This window comes from Poecile atricapillus, chromosome 21 (genome assembly GCF_030490865.1).
Source record: "Poecile atricapillus isolate bPoeAtr1 chromosome 21, bPoeAtr1.hap1, whole genome shotgun sequence".
Lineage (NCBI taxonomy): Eukaryota > Metazoa > Chordata > Aves > Passeriformes > Paridae > Poecile > Poecile atricapillus.
In genome coordinates, this window is record NC_081269.1 from 1,274,561 (window position 1) to 1,294,497 (window position 19,937).

Consider the following 19,937-nt stretch of genomic DNA (forward strand, 5'->3'; position numbering starts at 1 on the left):
TTCATTTTGCTACATGTCACCATTATTTGCCAGGATGATATTCATGTTGACTTTGCTTTTTAACCAAGTGCTTTTCAAAATGTGTTAACACCCAGAGACTAGAGTATGGAGTTGTACTTTAGAAGTTGTTGTAATATGCCTTTTTCTTAATAAAGAGACTGAAATCTGCAGAGGGTGGTACTGTCCTACCCCAGAATGCAGGACCTCTAGCCACAAACCAGAAGCATCTCTGTCTCCATTCCAGGACTGGCTCCTACCTCACTCCCCCAGAACTCTTCCAGAGCTCTGGGGAGTCCTCAGAGTGACACCCCAGTTCTTACAGGGGCCTGCAGGTAGATGGAGGGATCATTATCAGGATCTGGAGTGTGGGGACAAGGGGGAATGGCTTCCCGCTGCCAGAGGCCAGGGTTAGATGGGATATTGGGAAGATTCTTCTTTGTGAGGGCGGGGAGAGCCCGGCACAGGTTGCCCAGAGAAGCTGTGGCTGCCCCATTCTTGGAAGCATTCAAGGCTAGATTGGACACTGACACAGAGAAACAGGAAATAAATTCTTCAGTCAGTTTATTCGGTTAGAAAGTTGACATTATTCAGTGCTGGGTACATGGGGGATTGTTCCACCTACCATGTATATGGCAATTATCAAAACTTTTAACAATTTATACATTTTAACAAAGAAGGGAATTAGTGTTCATTGGCTACAAGTTTCCTTATTAATTAGTATTCTTTATTGGTTAATGGTTCTCCACTTCCCATGCTGATTAGTTGTTCTCTTCTTTTGGGTCAGTTGATTTCTAGCATCAGTGGTCTGTGGGTTGATGGCCACGGACACCCCACCCCTCACTCGCCAGAATTAACTTTTACCCATTTGGAGCTGATTTCAGCAAAATGACTGTGTTAGTTTTATTAGTTATTCGTTATCTTGGGAGTCATGCTAAATGTCCTTGTGGCCCATAAATTCTGCACTCTTTGTGTCCATTATTAGTGGTAACATCCTTCCTCCCAAGCTATGTTAACCTCTTCCCCACAGGTCTTAGATCACTGAATCATGTCAAGCCCTAAACGTTGTTTTTCTAACACATGGACATCACTTACAGATTGCTTCTTAGCTGCTACCCGTTTAATGGATTAAATACCCCTTCTTTTTGATTAGGCTTGAAAGTTACAAAGATCAAACATTAAAGAACATCCTTTCTTAAGAAAGTTTGGTTTGAATTTTAGTTTTGTTTTGGTTGGAGTTTTTTGGTTGGGTTTTGTGGGGTTTTTTTAACCTATCATCAACCATTATTTGCTACAATTAAAGATTTTCCAACATTTCCCCCCACGGCTGCAGAGACTCCTGTTTCAAGAAATGGAACCTGCTCGGTACCAACGGGGCTTGGAGCAGCCTGCACTATGAGAGGGTGTCCGTGCCCACGGCAGGGCAGTGGGGCTGCGGCTCCGTTCCGCCCCAAGCCGTGCCCCACTCCCTTCTGCCGCAGGGGCGGCCGGGGCTCCGTGCGGGGCAGCCCCGCTCCGCCCGTGCCACCGCGCCGGGCTCTACGGCGCCGGCACAGGCCGCTCCCGGCTCGGCCAGCGCGGCGCCATCCCGGCGAGCTCTGGGAAGGACGCAGGGGGCCGGTGGCTTCCCCGGGCTTTGGAGGGGGCTCTCCCTGGGTCGTACCCGTGGGGCCGGGCCCGGGCGGGCGCGGCCCCTTTAAGGCGTTGCGGGCGGTCGGGGGTTGGGCCCTGGCGGGCGCCGTAGCGGCGGCGGGGCCGCACCACGTGGGGCGGGCGGACGGCGCTGTCCTTCGCGGGCCCATGGTCATCCGAGCGGGCGAGATGCCGCCGGCCGCCGTGCCGGCCGCGCAGGGCGCCGAGCAGCAGCACCCGGCACCCCGCGGCAGCCGGCCCACCGACACGCAGCAGCGCCCCGGTAAGGAACCGGGCCGGGGCCTGCGGCGCCGGGGATGCCCGTCCCGAGAATGCCCGTCCCAGCGGTGCAAACCCACCGCTCACTCTCCGGCGCCGGGGCTCTTGGAGCCCGCCGGAAAGGTCCCGGCGGTCAGCGGGAGCGGGGCTGGGGCTGCGGTGGGTACTCGGGGCAGTTCTGGCAAATCGGGCGGCTCGTCCCGCCCGGGGACAACCCGGGCGCCCCCCGCCGCGGGGCCGTGCTCCCGCGCCCACGGCCCGGGGGGCTCCGTTCCTGCGGGACAGGCGTGCTGGGGCCCAGCGCCCCCGCCGTGCCTCGGGAAGGCTCCTCGCAACCCCGCGGCTGCGTTGGCTGCCGAGGCCTGAGGCCGCACGGGGCCGGGCCGCCCGATTTCGGGTGCCTTCCCGAGCCGCAGCGGGGCCGAGCCGGGGCCGGGGCCCGGGGGAGCCGCGGGGTCAAGCGGCGCCCCGGGCCTGGGCGGGCCCGTCCCGGCGGAGAGGGAGCCCCGGGCCCGGTGAAGGTCACCTTCATGGGGCCGCTCCACCGCGCGGCCGCGGGGGGGCCCGGGCCAGGAGCGCCCGTGCCCGGCCCGCGGGGCCGTTCCCGGGAGCCGTTCCCGTGGGCCGCGGGGCCGTTCCCGGGAGCCCGTGGGCGGCCGCGGGCGCTCCCGGCGCGGGCTGCGGGAGCGGAGTTGGTTCCCGGCACCGCGTGGTGCCCACGGGCGGACATGTGGGCATGTCCCGGGCGTGGTGGGCAGCAGAGGGCTGGGTCCTTCTGGAAGTTGGGGCTGCGGGCGCCACTGACGTGATAGAAATACTCAAGCAAAAGCTTTCCTGGAAAGGGCAGAGCCTTGTTCGACGTCTCAGCTGGAAATTGCAGGTTTGACTAGTTGTGTGCTGGCTGTTGTTGCTGTGTGTTGGAGCCTGAGTGGCTCAGGCCAGGGACAGTGTGCTCCGTGCCCTCGCTGTTCTCAGTGCGAGCTCTTAGGCTGGCACCGACCCTGGGATGCTTCCACCTGCTCTGGGTTTGCTCTGTTTGGTGTTTGTATCTTCAAGAACTTAGAAGCCTGTGCACCCATCTCAGCCTCAGCTCTTTTCTTTGATCTGTAAAGTATAAGCAAAAGGTGTAGAAGCAGCATGGCTTGTGGCTGGCCTTTGACCTGAGGCACGTGAATCCCTGACTGACCCATGCATTGCTTCCATTTCCCACTGATTTTATGGTATAGAGGTACATTTCTGAAGTTTGTCACCTAAAGCAAAGTTCACTGGCATATAGTAGTGGAGCAGGGCTGGATGCAGTTCAAAAGTGGGAAGCTTAGTGCCGGTAGCCTCCCCTCTCACTCGTGCTGGATTTTGAAGCAAGTATCCCGCCTGCACTGCCAGCAGCTGGGTTAAAAAGTTACGCAGTGTAATCCCTGCCTCTCCAGCCACAATTGATTGCTGAGGGAACTCGGAAGGTGGAAAAGTCCTTTGTGTGTTTCGGCACTGCAGGATTGCTCGTGTGGGACCTGGGGAGGAGCAGAGGAATGTCTCATCGGGGAGTAGGGTCAGCCTGGCCACCTTAGCATCAGCCTCGTGGGCCCTGGTTCCTGGGCTCTGGTGTTCCCACTGCTGTGTGTGGCTTGCAGAGCACCTGTGTGGGCAGGCACTGGCTGTGTCTGAGGGCATCTCTCAGTACCTGGAGCTGTGGGCAGGCTGCCAGTGGGCTTCTTGCTGCAGAAACCCACCCCTGAGCTGTGCCAGGCACCCAGGCTCAGGTGCTGGGCTGTGTGCCAGATGAGAGGGCTGATGGCTGCTGCTGTCTTCCCCCAGCCTAGAAACTGTTGAGATTACTCTGTCCTGAGTGCAGAAACACAAAAGCATGTGCAGTTGGGGTTCCTGTCATGATTTCTCATGGGGGCAGTTTTGGGTTAAGTTACCTTTCCTATCAGCTGCTGTGAGATCAGAGACAGCCATTGTGTGCAGTGTTTCTTGGATTATTTTTATTCCTACAGTCTTCACTGCCTTTGAACAAGTTTCTCATTAGCTACCATAAAATGCCTTTCAAACTTGCCTTGCCCAAATCTCTTTTCTCCTAGCTCAGTCCCTCCGTCCCTGAGCACCCCAGCCACCCCTGCTTTCAGACACATATTCCATTACAGCAGCAGAGAATGCAGGTGTTAATGGAAAACTGCTGTGGAGACAAGCGTAGCTGTGCATTAGCAACAAGGTCAGGAGGCTGATTCTTAATCTGGGGATCTGCTATCGCTGTCTGTTGCCCAACCTTGGAGGTTCACTGGTGTTTTGGAAAGGACTGAATTGCTGGCAGTCGGGGTTTTTAATATGAAGCTCTGACAGGCTTGTGGGGGACAGTCGGAGGAAAGTTGTGCAAGAGAAATCTGATCACTGCTACAAGGTTAAGAGGAAAGGAGTGTGATAACACAGCATCTGTATGGCAGGATGAGGGATGGGAACCCGAGGGGATCATGTTCATGGCAGTTCTGTCAGTGGGATAATTGCTGAGCTCCCACTGGAAGCTCTCTGCTCTGCCTGAGCAGCCTTGCTCCTGAGTTTCCCAGCTGAGAAGTGGAAGTAAGTAGGTCAGGAACATGCACTGAGATAAATCCACCTGCAGACTCAGAACTGCCTCATGCACAGTAAAACCAGCGCCGTGTTACAGAGTCTTGTGTTTACCTTCATTGTCTGTACATGACTAAACTTGGCAGCACACCCCTCTCCTGGTACAGCTTCCCAGCACTTGTTTTACTCTCCTGCATTGTGCTCCATTGGCTGTGCTGGAAAGTTGTTATTTCTAGAAGCTTTACAGGTCTGAGGTTCATGCATTGTTTAGTTGCATTTGAGAAGCAATGCCAGTCCTTGGGGCAGTGCTTGGACAGTGTGCCAAAGATGAAAACCAGTGCGTGGTTCCTCCTGTGGTGGCAGTGGCTGTCACTTCTGGCAGTAGGTCAGGTTTTTGCCATAGTATCAAGGCTGTTTTGGGATTAGCTTTTGGTTGGCATGTTTTTCTAAAAAAGCATTTCCTTAGTTTGGCTTTCACTTTGAAGAGAAAGTCTCCACTACAAGCTGTTGAAGAGGCTGCAGGCTCAGAGAAGTTGTATGTAGTTATGTCCAATTACATAAAACTGCAGGATCATGAATCTTGCCCAGAGCTCCAGTGGGTCAGATTGGCCTGAGACCACCCCTGCTTCCCAGGCTCCCCACTAGCCAGCCTCCTGCCCTTGGGGCTGGATGGGACTGGGAATGGTACCATGAATCCTGACTGTTAGCAAGCTGCACCGTGCATTGGGTGCTCTGTCTCTGCTGTTGGTGTCCCTGGAGCCTGCAGAGTCTCCACAACCTGGAGGCTCAGCTGCAGGTTGGGCTGGGGCTGGGGTGGGCTGTGCTGCCAGCTCGGGTCAGGGCACTGTGCAGAGCCACTCCATGTCCCCGGCAGAGGGGTTCCTCTGGGTTCCTCCAGCTTTCCCGGGCTGCTGCTGGGAGCACACTCTTGCAGAGCTGCAGGGAGCAGCCGCCCATCCTGTCCCCAGAGCCGCGTGTGGCCCGAGTGGGGCCGGGTGGAGGCTGCAGTGGGCACAGCTGCACACAGGGCATGGGGAAGGCAGCCTGAGCTGCTGAGGACATCACAGCTGTCAGATCCCCCTGCAAACCCTACCCAGAGAACAACAGGTTAGTTCCCTGCTCTTGCTGTCCCAGTAGCTTTCTGAAACTGAAGTATGTGCAAGAGTAAGGTGCAGGGACTTGAAGAATTATCAGCTGATTCTTGGTTTCTGTCTGAAATACAATTCCTTCCGTTGGCTTTCTTGAAATTTGAGAAATGTGCTCTTCCTGACACCGTTAATGTTTTTGTTGGTGGTGATCTTTGCACTTTGCATTAGTCCTGCTCTTTGTGCCTGATTTCTGTGATGTTTGAATTGCATGTTATTGTAGCAGGGTCACCCAGACTGCCAGTTTCAAGAATAGGTTCCTGAAGAGTTTTGGCTAGATAGAAAATTTACAAATGGGTTTAAATGTAGTTCCCAGATGTGGTGAGTGCAGGGTGGGTAGCTCAGGGTGCCAGACACAATGCACCAGGCATTTCAGTACCTGTAAGTGCCTGAGCCAGCAGCTGTGGGACCCTGTGGATGTCCAGGGGCTTGGCTCTGCTGAGAGCCCTGCAGGCAGCAGCCTCGCCATGCTCTGCTCTCTCTCTGAGCCACTGCCAGTGGTGTGAAACTGCTGAAAAATGAATACAGAGCTTGTACCTCTGCCTGCAGATGTCTTAGAACCAATTTGAGTTTAATGATAGCAGTAGAGCAGCTCTAATGTTTCACTGTGGGCTCTTATTAGAAGAAGTGCTTATTGTACCTAAAGTGGGAATTGCCTTGGAAGCTGTTGTTTCCACAGGGAGGCACCTTCTCATGTCTCCCACCTCCCCTGACAGGATGTCCTGCAGAAATGTTTTCATTAGGGCCATCTCTAGAGCTAATGCCTATTCATTTAGTCAATTTATTTGGATTCATTAAACTGTTCATTTAGTTTCATTTATTATTCAGCTAAAATTTAATTTGCATTTGCTGTACTGACACCAGCCCTCACAGGTTAGAGCTAACACATACATGCTGCTGTGAGCTTGCTTTGGCTGGAGTCGAAGAAATGCAGCTCAGCTGCACGAGACCTGACCAAGTACTTCTAGGAGATTCCTCCTCTTCCCAGAGGTCTCTTGGTAAGGAGGACGAATTGAAGCTATCAGTAGATCTGAAGTCCTTCAAAAATTAAAGATCACAACACGATGCTTATGTGATCTGAAAGTTGATGCTGGCTCCTGGGACTGAAGGGTACCCGGTCGTGAGGCTGCAGAACTCCACAGCCTGTCCTCTGCCGAAGGAGCAAGGCCTGGATGGTGCCGCGGCTGTGGCACGGCCACGCTGGAGGCGAGCAGTGGCCTGCCTGGCCACAGCCTCCCCCGGCCACCTGGGGCTTAGAGAAGGCTCCAGCTCCACAATCCCTGCTTCACTTGTCGTGATTTTCTTTAAGTAGCATGGAGAGAGGAGAGGTGTTAGGGGACTGTGTGTGTGGTTTTGTGGTTTGTTTGTTTTATACAGAGCAGTGTGAGAAGAGAGAAAATTCATCCAGAAACTGCTTACTGGTTCACTGCCTGAAAGCTTTGTGCTCGTCTGCTTAGTATGGATGGCTGTGCTGGGCCCAGGCGTGCCATAGTAACTGCCCTCGCCTTGTAATTCAATGCATCTCACTTGCTCAGGTTTGGCACAGCACTCGTCCCAAGCTGCACTGGTGTGGCACTCGAGATCAGGCTATTTTTAACCGCCCCGGCCCCGGCCAGCATCCCCTGAGCTCTGGGACCCGTGTGAGCCCGGCTCCGTGCGGCACGGCCGGGCAGCAGAGCGGAGCTGCTGCTGCGGGCCCTGTGGCAGCTGGGGACGGGGCCAAGGCGTGCGGTGGATGAAGGGCTTCGGGCAGCACTTTGGGGAAACTGCTGCAAGCCCAGCATCCAATTCTGGTGAGCACACGGGACCTGGGATCCTGCGCGGAGTCAGCTGCTGGTCCTGCCACGCTGGGGCCCAGTAGGCATTTTCTTCGGAGAAGGCATCTGACTGTGAGAAGACAGCAGAGGGCACGGGCTGCGTGTGGGGGTGAGCCTTGTGGGACTTAAGTGTATGTGTGAAACACAGCTGACTGTTCTGCTCCGGTGCTGCATGAGCCAGGCATGGGAAACGGCCTTTTTGCAAACTGCTGCAGGCAAGTCACCGACCTTCTCTTCCAGCCACGCAGCTCTGGCTCACCCGATGAGAGGTCACCCCTCTTGCCAAAGCCTCCCACAAGCTGCGCTGTCTTCCCGGAGATGCCAGAAGCTGCCCAGTGTGCTGGGCTGTATCCAGACATCATCCCCAGTGAGGTGGTGACTGGAAGCCTGCAGAAGGGCACCGAATACATCCAAGACCTATCTGAGACCAAGGACAAAGAAGGAACGGTGACAGTTTGTGATAAGAGCGGATTGAGACCTGGCGTTGGCACAGTTGGCCTGCTCCGGCAGACAGAGGCATCCCATGCAGGGACTGTCCTTCCAGCCGACCTTGGGGACAGGCCGGCAGGGCTGGTTGATCATGCTCAGTCACTTGAGGCCTGCCAGAGCTGTGTGAAACTTGAGGACAGCGGCTTAGCCCACAGATCCTGCCGCCGGGAGGAGCACGTGGCAGCAGCTGGCGTTGGTGCGGGCCCTGGAGCACATTCTGCTGGCCAGGGCGAGGGGCAAGCGGCCGTGCGCCTGCACAAAGCCTCAGTGTCTCCAGACAGCGTGCTGAAGCACAGAGGTCCTGCTCCCTGCCCTGCAACACCATCCTCTGCTCTGCCATCAAGTGTGGGGAAAGCCCAGCCAGCTCAAAGTGCAGTTGTGCTGCCTGTTTCCCCTGGTGAGGTGTCACCTAAGGCTTGGGACACAAGTGCTGGTTTTGTGACAGAGCCCACTGCCTGGCCCAGCATAAGGTCAAGCTGTGATCCTGATTCCCAGGCACGGGTTCTGCCCTCAAAGCAGCAGAAGCAGAAGAAGAGGAAGAAAAAGAAGCTCCCTCTCCCAGGTGCTCAGTCCCAGGGCTCTGTCCTGCTGCATGGAGCCACCACACTGTCTGCCCCTCAGGGGGTGGGTGTCTGTGTGTGCCTGTGGGATGGGGGAGCACAAAGGAGACAGGAGGGGAGCAGAGGTGATGTTTTAATTTCACAGGTGAAGGAGGAAGGTGGCGAGGTATCCCACCTGGGTGTGTACCACAGAGGGACCTGTCTGTGCCTTGTCGCATCAGCAAAGCAAACTTAAGGGCATTTTGCTTGTCTTTTTCTCAATTCATAAGGCAAATCCCACTTTTGTTTGTGACTGCAAACATGGTCCTTGTAAAGGAACAGAGCAGATCTGCCCAGCCCAGCCTGCAGCAGCTTGGGTTGGGAGTGTGCAGCTGTGAGGGACCAGTACAGGGAGCCTTTGGCTTCCTTCAGCTGCATGCAGGTCGAGGACAGGCCTGAGCTGCATGGGTGGAGCTGATCCATCAGCTGTGCTGAGGATGGGATGTTCCTTCTCTTCCTTCACCCAGTGCATTATTGCAGTGCAGTGGGGACAGCTGGCCCCTCAAAATGGCACTTGAGCTGATAATTGGAAATGCATTCCAAAAGGTGGTGCTGGGAAAGGTAGGGGGTTTAATTTTTAGTTTTGTCCTCTAACAATTTCTCCAGTTACTAAATGTAGGGAAGGAAGCTCCTCACTGACAGAGCAGTCCGTGCAGACCAGGCTAACTCCCAGCAACAGTAATGTCACTGACTTTTGGATCCGATAATCTTCGAAAAGGATTTGCGTCTGACTTTGGTTAGAAGATTTGTTTGAACATGAATCAGTTATTAACTACTCTTCCCAAGATCTGTGCTGTCTATTGCTGTGTGCAGCCAGCAGGTTTTGGGTTTGGGTGTGTGCTGTCCCGAGTGCCGGGGTTCACCAGGTGCCTGGCTGTAAATAGGAAGCATGATTAAAGCAGGCCCTGTCACCTTGGCGTGTGAGCTCCTTGTCCAGGCGCAGAGATGAAATCTAATCCTCTGTCTGATCCTTTGTGCCAGGTGTGAGCGCAGACAGGCAAGTGTGGGTCGCTGTTCCGGTGCCCGGCCGTGCTCTGCTCTGCTGTGCTGTGCTCTGTGTGTGCACAGGGATTGCTGGGCTGCGCTCAGGGCAGCGATGAGAACAGTGTGTTACAGCTCGGCCGCCAGCCGGCACGGGCCGGAGCTCAGCAGCCTCTGCCACAGCTGAGGGGACAAGCTGCAGGTCGAGTGCAGGAGGAGGGTCCTTGCTGGGATACAGACACATCCCTTGGAATGACAGGGGAGACCAGAGGTCACAGCCTTCAGTCGAGACCGCAAGCCTGCGTCTCGAGGCTGACGTGACCCGGCAGGGATCTCTGTCTGCAGCAGCGAGCGGGGCGGTAAGCAGGAGGAGCGGCCAGGTTAGCCCCCGGAGCGGGTGGAACTGCTTCCCTGTGACTCAGACACCTTCCATGAGCCATCTGGGGTGCAGCACATGGCGGCCAGACACAGCTGCCGGCCTGTTTGGGGCTTGAAGTGAGAGCAAGGAGTGGGAGAGAGGTCTTTGCAGGTGTCTTTAAGGTGTTCTGTGCCTCCTCCTACTGTCTCTAGTAGGCTGAAATGCTGTGAAATGCTGTGAAGTCCATGAGTGCCCCATGATGTGCCTCCCTCTGCACCGGCACCGCTGAGGCCACCGCACAGTCAGGCTGCAGTGGGTGGGAGGAACCAGTGACCCACTTTAAGGCAGGTGGGTGCAACTCTGATTCCCTCAGGGAGCACATGAGGTGAGTCAGCACCCAGCAAGCAGTACGGCCTCCAGGCCAGCTCGTGCTTCCTTGAAACATACCCATTCTGTACAGAACCCCTCTGAAAAGCCTTGCCTGGCTCACATCTGAGGGTTAGGCTGCTGCATAGCAGATCTTTCTCAGTCCAGACTTAACTTTAATTTCTAAACTTAAGACTGTGCTGGCTGGAGCTGGATCCTCCAACATAAGGAGATACGAAGGCGTTGCCACTACATGCCTCTTGTCGCGAAGTGCAGAGCTGTGCCGGCCCTGCCTTCACTCAAGTAAGGAATAGAGGGATGGAAGGTGTGAACATGTTGTGTTTCTGCAGACTAGGAACAGTATTCTGATTTCTTAAACACTAGGTAGTTTGGGGATCTTACACCAGTGAGCAGTGAACAGCAGAAGTGTGGTCCTGGCTGGTGACTTTCCCTTGCGTTCAGATTTTCCTGTCTCGGTTTGCTGCTGAAGGTGTTTGCTGTGCTCCAAACTGGCATGTGCATGGGTTGCAGTGCCAGCCTTCCTTTCAGCCAAATTTTGCCTCCTTTCTGGCTGCTACAGCAGGAACAGAAGTTCAGTGATCCTGCCCTGCTTGGGTGGGCAGGGGCTGGGCCAAGCCTGGCTCGGGTGCCTGGCAGGTCCTCCTGTCTGCAGTGCCGGTAGCCGCAGGTGTAGCATTTCCATGGTGGCTTCTCTGCACTCTGTCCAGATCCCCACATGTTCAGGGAGCCCAGAAGTATGGCTGTGCTGGCTGTAGGGTGTGACATGGGGCTCTCCCCAGCCCTTTGGGCATGGTGTGGTTTTTCTGAAGCCACATTTCTTGAGGCACTCTTGCATGGAGCTTTTCTTCCTCCTTTCTAGCATGACAGCAGCTTGCTACAGCCAGAGCCAGGCCTGACTTGCCCATGGCTTCATCTGTCAAAAGAATGAGCAGCGAGTGCTGGGGACATATGCACAGTGACAGGGAGCATGAGCAGCAGCTGCTGAGCTGCTGAAGGCAGCCGAGGCTGCGTGAGGTAGCTCTGCTACCTGCTGCCTTTTGGAATGGGTGTGCTCTCATTGCATTTTTAGCCCTTTCACCATGTCCTAAGTCAGCCCTGACAGTCATCTCTGAGGGTTTGCTGTTGGCAGTCATCGTCTGGGGTGGGGACAAGACCCTCCAGGGATGCTTTTGCAGGGCTTTTTGCTGCAGCCTCATGTTGTGCTCCAGAGATGTGCAGGGGGATATGGTGTTGCCATCCATTTTCTGGGTTATGGTGAAGGCTGGATGACTTATCTGGGCTGCAGAAGCAGTTGAGGCTGATGGGGAAGAACTGGGTGTGACAGCTGTAGGTCCTCAAGCCACAGTGCCAGTCTGTGAGGTGAGGGAGGCTGAGCTGCTATTTCCCCTGGAGTGGGGACAGATGCCTTGCTGGGAGGTGAGGATGAGGAGACACCTGCCAGATGGAGCTGGCTGCAGGGCTGCAACCTCGAGGCATTAGCCTGGCTTGGAGCTGTGCTGACCCTGTGCAGCCTTTCAGAAAGGCTGTTTCTGCTGTCTGGGAAAGCATCTCATCTCCATCTGTGCTGCCTGCAAGTGGGTGCCTGAGAGCACCAAGCTGGAAGTGCTGGGTGTGACCTTGGGGGTCCAGCTGAGTGCGCCCCAGCCCTGTTGTTCTCCAGCACGGACTGCCCTGGGTGTGTGGGGTGGTGCGATGCCCTTGGGGCACCAGCCTGATAGGCTGGGGGCAAGGGGTACTCTCATCTCTGGGTCATCTCCCAGAGTTGCTATCAGCAGCTCTTCCCACTCTTTCAACTTCTCCTGGCAGACCCTTACTCCTCTTTAGTGGGGTCCCCAGCCTTGTTCAGAGTATGTAGGCTCCTCCTCTAGGAGACTGGCAGCTTCCTATATCTTATCAGCTCTGACACTGTCCACTTCATTGGACAGGAAAACAAACCGCTGGAGCGGTGATCTGGGTGCACAGAGCTCCCTGGCCCTGTGACACATCTGTCTAAATGAGCACTTAAAATGTTGTCACCGTTTTCTTGAATAAAATTGCATAGGCAAAGCCACGCCCTGGCACCATGGGATCTCTGTGAGGTATTTTGGAAATGCGGAGGGTGGCCAAATGCGGGCAGGGCCGTGAGAGCTGTTTGTGCTGTGGAGGAACCGGGTGCCCATGTGACACTCAGTGGGTGCCGTGGCCCGCTCGCCTCCCTCTCTGCTCTTTAACATGTTGGTGCAGAGGTTACAGCTGCCTCCAGGCCACAAAGCACCACACACCCTTTTTTTTTTAATTAAGAGGCTTCTTAAGACAGCTCAGTGTAGTGTACACTGACCCATCCTTCCTGCTCTCCTTCCCTCCCCTCTCTGTACATGGTTTGTGGAAGATGCAAACACTGCAGGTGAGCGACAGCACCTTAATTATGCTATGAGGAAAGGGAGGGAAGGGCCTGGCACACCTCTGTCTAGTAAAGAGCAAGTGCAGAATAAAACTCTTCCTGCCTTTTAGCCCTTGATTGGCTCAGGCTTTCTAGTGTCCAAGCCAGTCTCTGCAGCCTGGCAAGGACCTTGTCTCAACCCTGTCTTCCTGCCCAGAGCACCCATCTGGCGTGGCACTGATGAATGGCAGCGGCCCACATGACAGCCTCAAGGGTGAGAAGGATGCCAAGCAGAATGGCCTTGAGGAGGCTGACCCAGGAGAAGATGGGAACGACCAGGAGGTCATCGTCATACAGGACACGGGATTTACTGTCAAGATCTGTGCACCAGGGATAGAGCCCTTTTCCCTGCAGGTACCTGCCCTCGCCAGCTGGGGAAGGGAACAGAGGTGCTGGGGGAGTATTTGAACCAGATCCTTTCAGCCAGGCAGGCAGGGAAGGAGGCAGTGCCAGGGAAGGCCCCTGCTAGCCCCCACAGTCTGGACAGTACCTTCAGGCTGCTCACAGCTCCCTGACCTATCTTCTGACCAGGACTAAGTGGGGAAGGAGGCAGCAAAGGATGGAGGGTGCAGGAGGATGTCTGGCTGGTGCCTTGAGAGAAATGAAGGAAAAAGAGACGTGGGCAAGAGGCTTCCTAGCCCAGGCCCACCTGGGCATTGCAGGGACAGGGAGGGTGTTTCATTCTGGATTCCAGGTGTGGAGCAAGGGGAAGGAGAACTCACTGAGGTGTAGCTCTTTGTCCATCACAGAGGGGCTTGGGTATGGAGCTGAGCACAGGGAAAATGGCCTTCCCACTTCTGGGCTGTTCTTTAAAGAAGTGTTGTGAAAACATGATTTCTGGGCCTGGTGAGGAAGGGAAAATCCCTTGCTTGCTCAGCAGTTATGACATGATGCTGCTTCAGGCCAGCCTGGGTTTGGTATACAGTGACAGATGCTAACAGCTCAGGGAGCTCAAGCACTGGCCTGAAGACAGAAGGGAATGATGCAGTCTCCACTTCCCTCTGCATGGAGAGCTCTGCCTCATGTCATGTGGACGGTGACACAGGATGGGTCAGGATGGGCTCTGACAGGCCTGGTTCATAGTCCCATTTAACTTGATACTTCACCAAATACTATTTGAAGTATCTCTAATTCTGGGGAGAGGCATCTGGAATCTAAACACAATGGAAAGATCTTACCTCCTAAAGACTGGCAGAGAGTGCAGCAAAATCCCATCCCCTGTGGAAATAGCTGCGTCTCAGACTGGCTTTTTGTCTCCTCTAAATCCCCCTGGCTGTTAGTTTTAATAGGCTAATAATAGCAGGCTGTGTTGTTTACAGCAGCTTATGTAAACTACCCTGAGTCCTCTGGGTTTCCCAGCAGTGTCAGTGGTGCTGGAGCAGAGCAGGAGGCAGGGGAGCAGCCCTGGTGCTCAGGGTGGGTCTGGCCTCCCCCAAGCCCTGTTGAGGTGTGGCACTGGCACAGACACCTATCGGGAGGAGGAACTGGGCTGTTTTCCATGTCCACCATTCACGGTCTCACCACTAATGTGTGAATGTGAAGGGAAGAGCCCCCTGTTTTCCCCACCACTTTCTATCCCTTCACTGCCCTCTGTCACCTCTGTCCCATGCTAAGTGCTTGGTGCAGTGCCTGGCTGTTATATCTCTGGGTGCCAAGCCCATGGGGTGGAACTCAGGTCGCTGACCCTGCCAGAGGTGACAGTGCCCTTCCAGCAGGAGCAGAAGTGATCTTCCTGGGAAGGGAGGTAGAGTCTGCCTTTCCAAGCCTGGAGAAAGAGGTCTGAGAGGTTTTTGATAATGTAGCTGAGGGGCAGGGTTTGGCAAGAGCAAGTGGGAGGGTAAACAATAATTGTCTGGGTTCTTACCTTCTTAAGGTTTCTCCTCAAGAGATGGTACAAGAAATCCATCAAGTTTTGATGGACCGGGAGGATACCTGCCATCGGACCTGCTTCTCCTTGCAGCTGGATGGCAACGTCCTGGATAACTTCGCTGAGCTGAAGACAATTGAAGGACTGCAGGAGGGCTCACTGCTGAAAGTGGTGGAAGGCAAGTTCCTTCAGACTTGGGAGGGAATGAGTGGGGGTTTTCTTAGGGAGTGATTTTGCCCAGCTGTCATCTCTCTCCTGTGGTTCCATTTTGAGGCCTGTGTGCTAAAGGAGTAAGCAACTGTCTAATTCCAGTTTCTTTCCCCACTTTTTTCCCATCAGAGCCATACACAGTGCGAGAAGCCAGGATACACGTGCGCCACATTCGGGACCTTCTGAAGAGTCTTGACCCATCAGATGCTTTCAATGGTGTGGACTGTAACTCATTGTCCTTCCTGAGTGTCTTCACTGAAGGAGACCTGGGAGGTACGGGTCAAAAAGACTTCTCTGGTGTAGTCAGTTGCTTGGTTAAACACAATAACAATCAGATGTCCTGTGTCATTTAGGAGTGCAGAGAGTATTTGCAGCACTTCGACATCCCTCCTTGAATGACTGGAGGAGGGAATGCTGCACTTTCCAGAACTGTCTTTGTCTCTGTCTGTTCTAGACAGTGGAAAACGGAAGAAGAAAGGTACCGAAATGGAACAAATTGACTGCACCCCTCCTGAACATATCCTGCCAGGTAGCAAAGAGAGGCCCCTGTGTGCCCTTCAGCCCCAGAACAGAGACTGGAAGGTAGAGTTCTCCTGTGTCATTGAAACAGCTGTTGGCACATTCCTCACAACAAACTGGTGGTCAGGGATTGAAAGCTGAGCTGAAGTAGACTTTGGGATTTGCTCTGCTTGGTGCTTAACAAGTGCTGGGATAGCACTGCTTAGCCAAAAGAGTAAAGTCCAGGAACTGGTGTGCAAAACACTGGATATGGAGTCTGGACATATGCAGAGTGTGGAAGGGCCAGGCTTGCTGGGATGGGTGGCAGAGAAGGGAAAGCAGCATTCCTCTGTGAAGTCCTGGAGACAGGATCTGCAGGTCACTACCGATTGCTCCTAGCCTTCCTGTGCCCTCCCACTCAGATTCTGGTTTAGAAGCTGCCATTTGGAAACAAGTACAGCAAGAAATTCATACCCTGTGCAGCCCAAAGTCCCAGGGTATCTGTTTTCACCCGTGTCTCACGGTGTGAAAGGCAAACTACTGGACTGCGGAGGGCTCAGGAAGCTGCTCTGGACACCAGGTGTGTTTGTAAGCTCTGTGTCTGGAATCAAGCAAGGGCAGCAGGTAAAAGGGATCTGGCATATATATCAAATTACTCTAACTCAAAGACACTAATTTCTGCTGACAGGAGTTGCTTCTGTTGTGTTCTCCTGTAGCCTTTGCAGTGCCTAAAGGTATTGACGATGAGTGGCTGGAACCCCCCACCTGGTAACCGAAAGATGCACGGGGACCTCATGTATTTGTACGTCATCACGGTGGAGGATCGGCACGTCAGTATCACTGCCTCCACCCGGGGATTTTACTTGAATCAGTGAGTAACTGAGGTGCTTCCTGTCCTGCCCTGCAGCAGCCAACTGGAAAATAACTCACAAACAAACAGTTGCAGCTCTTTTTTTTATTTTTTTTCTTTGGCAGAAACGGCCTGTTTTAATTTGCTGCTCACATGGGTTTGTGGGAGTTGCTATACTGGATTGGGCTGTTTAGTTATGCCTGGTACCGCTTCTCCACAGTGGCTAAATGCCTGGTGCTTTAGGGAAAGTTTAAACATCCCATAATGTCATCAGCTATTTAGAGCATTTTGAGTTGGGAGGAAATTCCTTCCTGACTATTGCAACTATCTCATTTAGCCCTAAAGCGAAAGCACAGCCTGTCAGAAATCCCTGAGCTGGGTACAGATTTGACTACAAATAATTTTTTGTTTTTTTAATGATAGCTGTGAGAGGCTGTTGTGGCTGTGCCTGTTGGAGCAGCTGTGCTGAGGAGGTTCTCTGTTAAGGCACCTTTGGTGTGTTTGGGAAGTTCTGTAAAATCAGTCCTTCCCAGCTATAAAAATAGAAGCCTCTCCTGATCCTGGAGATGGCTGAAGAAGGTCTAAATTAAAACACCATCAGGGCCAGGTACAGGGTTACTGGCTGTTTCATGTGGGGAGATTGGGTAAGGTCCTTGCTATCCCTCTGCCTTTTTGCCCTACTGTCTCCCATTTTGCAGGCAAGAGCACTGGTGCAGCCTTTGGTACTGTGCATGTGTGAAGAGCTCTCAGTCATGTTCCTCGGGTGTGGAAAGTCACAGATATGACAATGGCTTGTGACTGTTTCTTTTTTTTTTCTTTTGCAGGTCTACTGCATACAACTTCAATCCCAAACCTGCAAACCCCAGTTTTCTCAGTCATTCCTTGGTGGAACTACTTAACCAGATCAGCCCTACCTTCAAAAAAAACTTCTCTGCTCTTCAGAAGAAACGGTAGCAGTGCTTCTTCCTCTCTAGTTCCTTGAGAAGTCCAGTATGAAGGTGGGGAGGCTCAGCTGGTTCTGGGGAGCTAGAGGTGCGGTGGGGATTGCAGTGCCTGCCTCTCTGAGCTTATGTAGTGGTGGGTGGTTGGGACACGTGAGTGGAAGCTGCAAGAACCACAGAGCACCTGACTGAACAACAGGGCAGCACCCTGAGGATTTTCCCCATCCACAAAAGAGACTGAAGCATAAATATCAGTGAGAGTAACACAAGAGGGCTTTGTGTAGGCTTATGGTGGAGAGAGGTTGGTTATTTTAAACATGTCTGTGCATGTTAATTTTCTGTAATTTTCTCTAGCTCCTATAATAATAACACAACAACAAGGCATTGTTTGATTCTCCCATCCTTGCTGCAGGGACCATTTGTTCTGCTCCAGGATGGTGGGTCCTGTGCAAAAGCCTGTCATTCTTCAGAGTCACTTAATGAACTGCCTGGGCTCAGCAGGGTGTGGATTGACAGACACATTGTGTGGCTTTTGGGTGCTCTGCTCCTGCTTCATTAAGGAGATGAAAGTGACACTAGACAAGGGCTGAAATTAGCAGTGGCCTCCAGCCACCACTGTGACTATCTGGCCATTTAAAAATTACTGTACTGTAATTTTAATTTTTACTGTACTGCTTCTTGGGCCAGAAGTAGCTACAGATGAGCCTCAGCCCCTGCTCAGAGCAGACAGATTACACAAGAGACCTTCAGGAGTGCCTGGGTTTGCATTGTGGGCTGCTGTTACATCTTGGCCTGTAAGGACCAGTGTGAAAGCTTGGTTCCAAAATTCTCTTGGAATAGAAAGGATTCTTCCTTTTATTGCTGTTTCTCCCAAACTAGGGTTCAGAGACACCCCTTTGAGAGGATAGCCACTCCTTTCCAAGTGTACAGCTGGACAGCTCCACAAGCAGAGCACGCCATGGACTGTGTCCGGGCAGAGGATGCCTATACTTCTAGACTGGGATATGAGGAGCACATACCTGGACAGGTACTGGTCTTGCTTTGCATGATGACACTGGCAAGAGTTTTGCTGCCAGCTATGCTGAGAATAAGTTAACTACCAAAAAGTAACCTTTGTTATTTGTGGGAGGGTTTTGGTAATCAAGAGAAAGCTTGCAGGAGTCCTTGTTCTTCACAGGGCCCTTGACTACAGGGGCTGTGCTGCTCACGCTGCAGCTCCATGAGCACAGAAGCAACTGACAGGAGCAGCTTCTGCTCGGATGTTTCTAAATTCCATGTCCCTTCTCTGAAGAATGCCACTGCACAGGAGGCAGACCACTCCCTCATGCCAGTCAGGCCTGGAATGGCTCTTGTGTCTCTGAGCAGACTGCTCCAAATGCTTCAGCTGCAGCTTTCTAACACAAAGTGGTGCAGGGCAGCAATGGCTGGCCATGGGCAGCATGTGCCTGCAGTGTGACCACAGCACTGGCTAATGACACCTGCACCATGCTGCCCCTTCAGTAACACTGCCCTGCACTGGCTGGGCTGATGCAAGATTGTCCCAAACTGCTGTTGAATAAAGTCCACTCTCGAGGTGTGTTTGTTCCTGCTGTGAAGTCACTTCTTCCAAGCTCCACAGCAGCCTGAATTCTTACCCCTTCCTCTCCCTTCTCTCCCAAAACACCTTGTGAAGCGGGAATGCTGCCTTGCCAGCCCCTTCCCACACAATGCATTGCATCCCACGAGGCTTTCCCTCCCTCTTTCAGACCAGAGACTGGAATGAGGAGCTGCAGACTACACGAGAGCTGCCACGCAAGAACCTGCCTGAGAGGCTGCTGAGAGAACGAGCCATTTTCAAGGTAACTTTGGGATATGCAGGCAGCTCCTCACACAGCCCCTTCTCTGCTGCCTGTGTTCTGGCTCCTGGGGCTTGTATAGAAGCCACTAGCCAGGCTCACATCAGTAAAAGCCAGCAGACCTGCCTGCCTGCTGGAAGGCTGTTGGGAGGAGAGAGGAGCAAAGGAACAGTTTGCAGGGAGCTTTGAGAGCTGGGAGGTGGGGTGCTGGGAGCGTGGGGGCCCATCCTGACCCCGCTTTCTCTCCAGGTTCACAGTGACTTCACTGCAGCAGCAACACGAGGTGCTATGGCTGTCATCGATGGCAATGTCATGGCCATCAACCCCAGCGAGGAGACCAAGATGCAGATGTTCATCTGGAACAACATTTTCTTCAGCCTGGGCTTTGACGTCCGTGACCACTACAAGGACTTTGGTGGAGACGTTGCTGCTTATGTAGCTCCTACCAATGATCTCAATGGTGTGCGGACCTACAATGCTGTGGATGTGGAAGGGCTGTACACACTGGGAACTGTTGTGGTGGATTACAGAGGTTACAGAGTGACAGCTCAGTCTATTATTCCTGGCATCTTGGAGCGGGAGCAGGAACAGAGTGTCATCTATGGGTCAATAGACTTTGGCAAGACAGTTGTGTCACACCCCAAGTACCTGGAGCTACTGGAGAAGACCAGCAGGCCACTGAAGATCCAGAAGCACAAAGTTCTCAATGACAAGAATGAGGAGGTGGAGCTGTGCTCCTCAGTAGAGTGCAAAGGCATTATTGGCAATGATGGGCGTCACTACATCCTGGACCTGCTACGCACTTTCCCTCCAGATCTAAACTTCCTGCCTGTTGAAGGGGAGGAAATGCCAGAGGAGTGTAAGAAAATGGGGTTCCCCAAGCAGCACAGACACAAGCTTTGCTGCCTGCGGCAAGAACTTGTTGATGCCTTTGTAGAACACAGGTGAGCAGAGCTCCCTGCTTCCTCCATTGCAGCTGGTCATGGTTCAAGTCATGACCCTGCTGCGCTCTCCTAGGAACATCCTAGCAGAGCTCCCAGAAGTGAGCAGCTAATTGTGCCATTGCTTGGCTGT

General features: G+C 53.5%; 1 protein-coding gene across 3 annotated transcripts in view; it reads left to right on the forward strand.

Moving 5' to 3' along the window:
* The first annotated feature begins 1,377 nt into the window (after positions 1-1,377).
* The window catches only part of CLUH (clustered mitochondria homolog), a 33,629-nt gene continuing 15,069 nt past the window's right edge, over positions 1,378-19,937 (forward strand). The window contains exons 1-10 of one of the 3 annotated variants that reach the window (XM_058854472.1): positions 1,378-1,912; positions 12,820-13,016; positions 14,536-14,707; positions 14,869-15,012; positions 15,194-15,321; positions 15,954-16,108; positions 16,912-17,037; positions 17,908-18,055; positions 18,774-18,866; positions 19,113-19,807. In XM_058854472.1, coding sequence (XP_058710455.1) covers positions 1,393-1,912; positions 12,820-13,016; positions 14,536-14,707; positions 14,869-15,012; positions 15,194-15,321; positions 15,954-16,108; positions 16,912-17,037; positions 17,908-18,055; positions 18,774-18,866; positions 19,113-19,807 — 2,378 coding nt within the window. In that variant the 5' untranslated portion in view covers positions 1,378-1,392. Of the gene's footprint in view, positions 1,913-2,648; positions 2,789-7,240; positions 8,481-12,819; positions 13,017-14,535; positions 14,708-14,868; positions 15,013-15,193; positions 15,322-15,953; positions 16,109-16,911; positions 17,038-17,907; positions 18,056-18,773; positions 18,867-19,112; positions 19,808-19,937 lie in introns of those variants that run through there. The other 2 variants (XM_058854473.1, XM_058854471.1) reach the window with 2 other exon arrangements.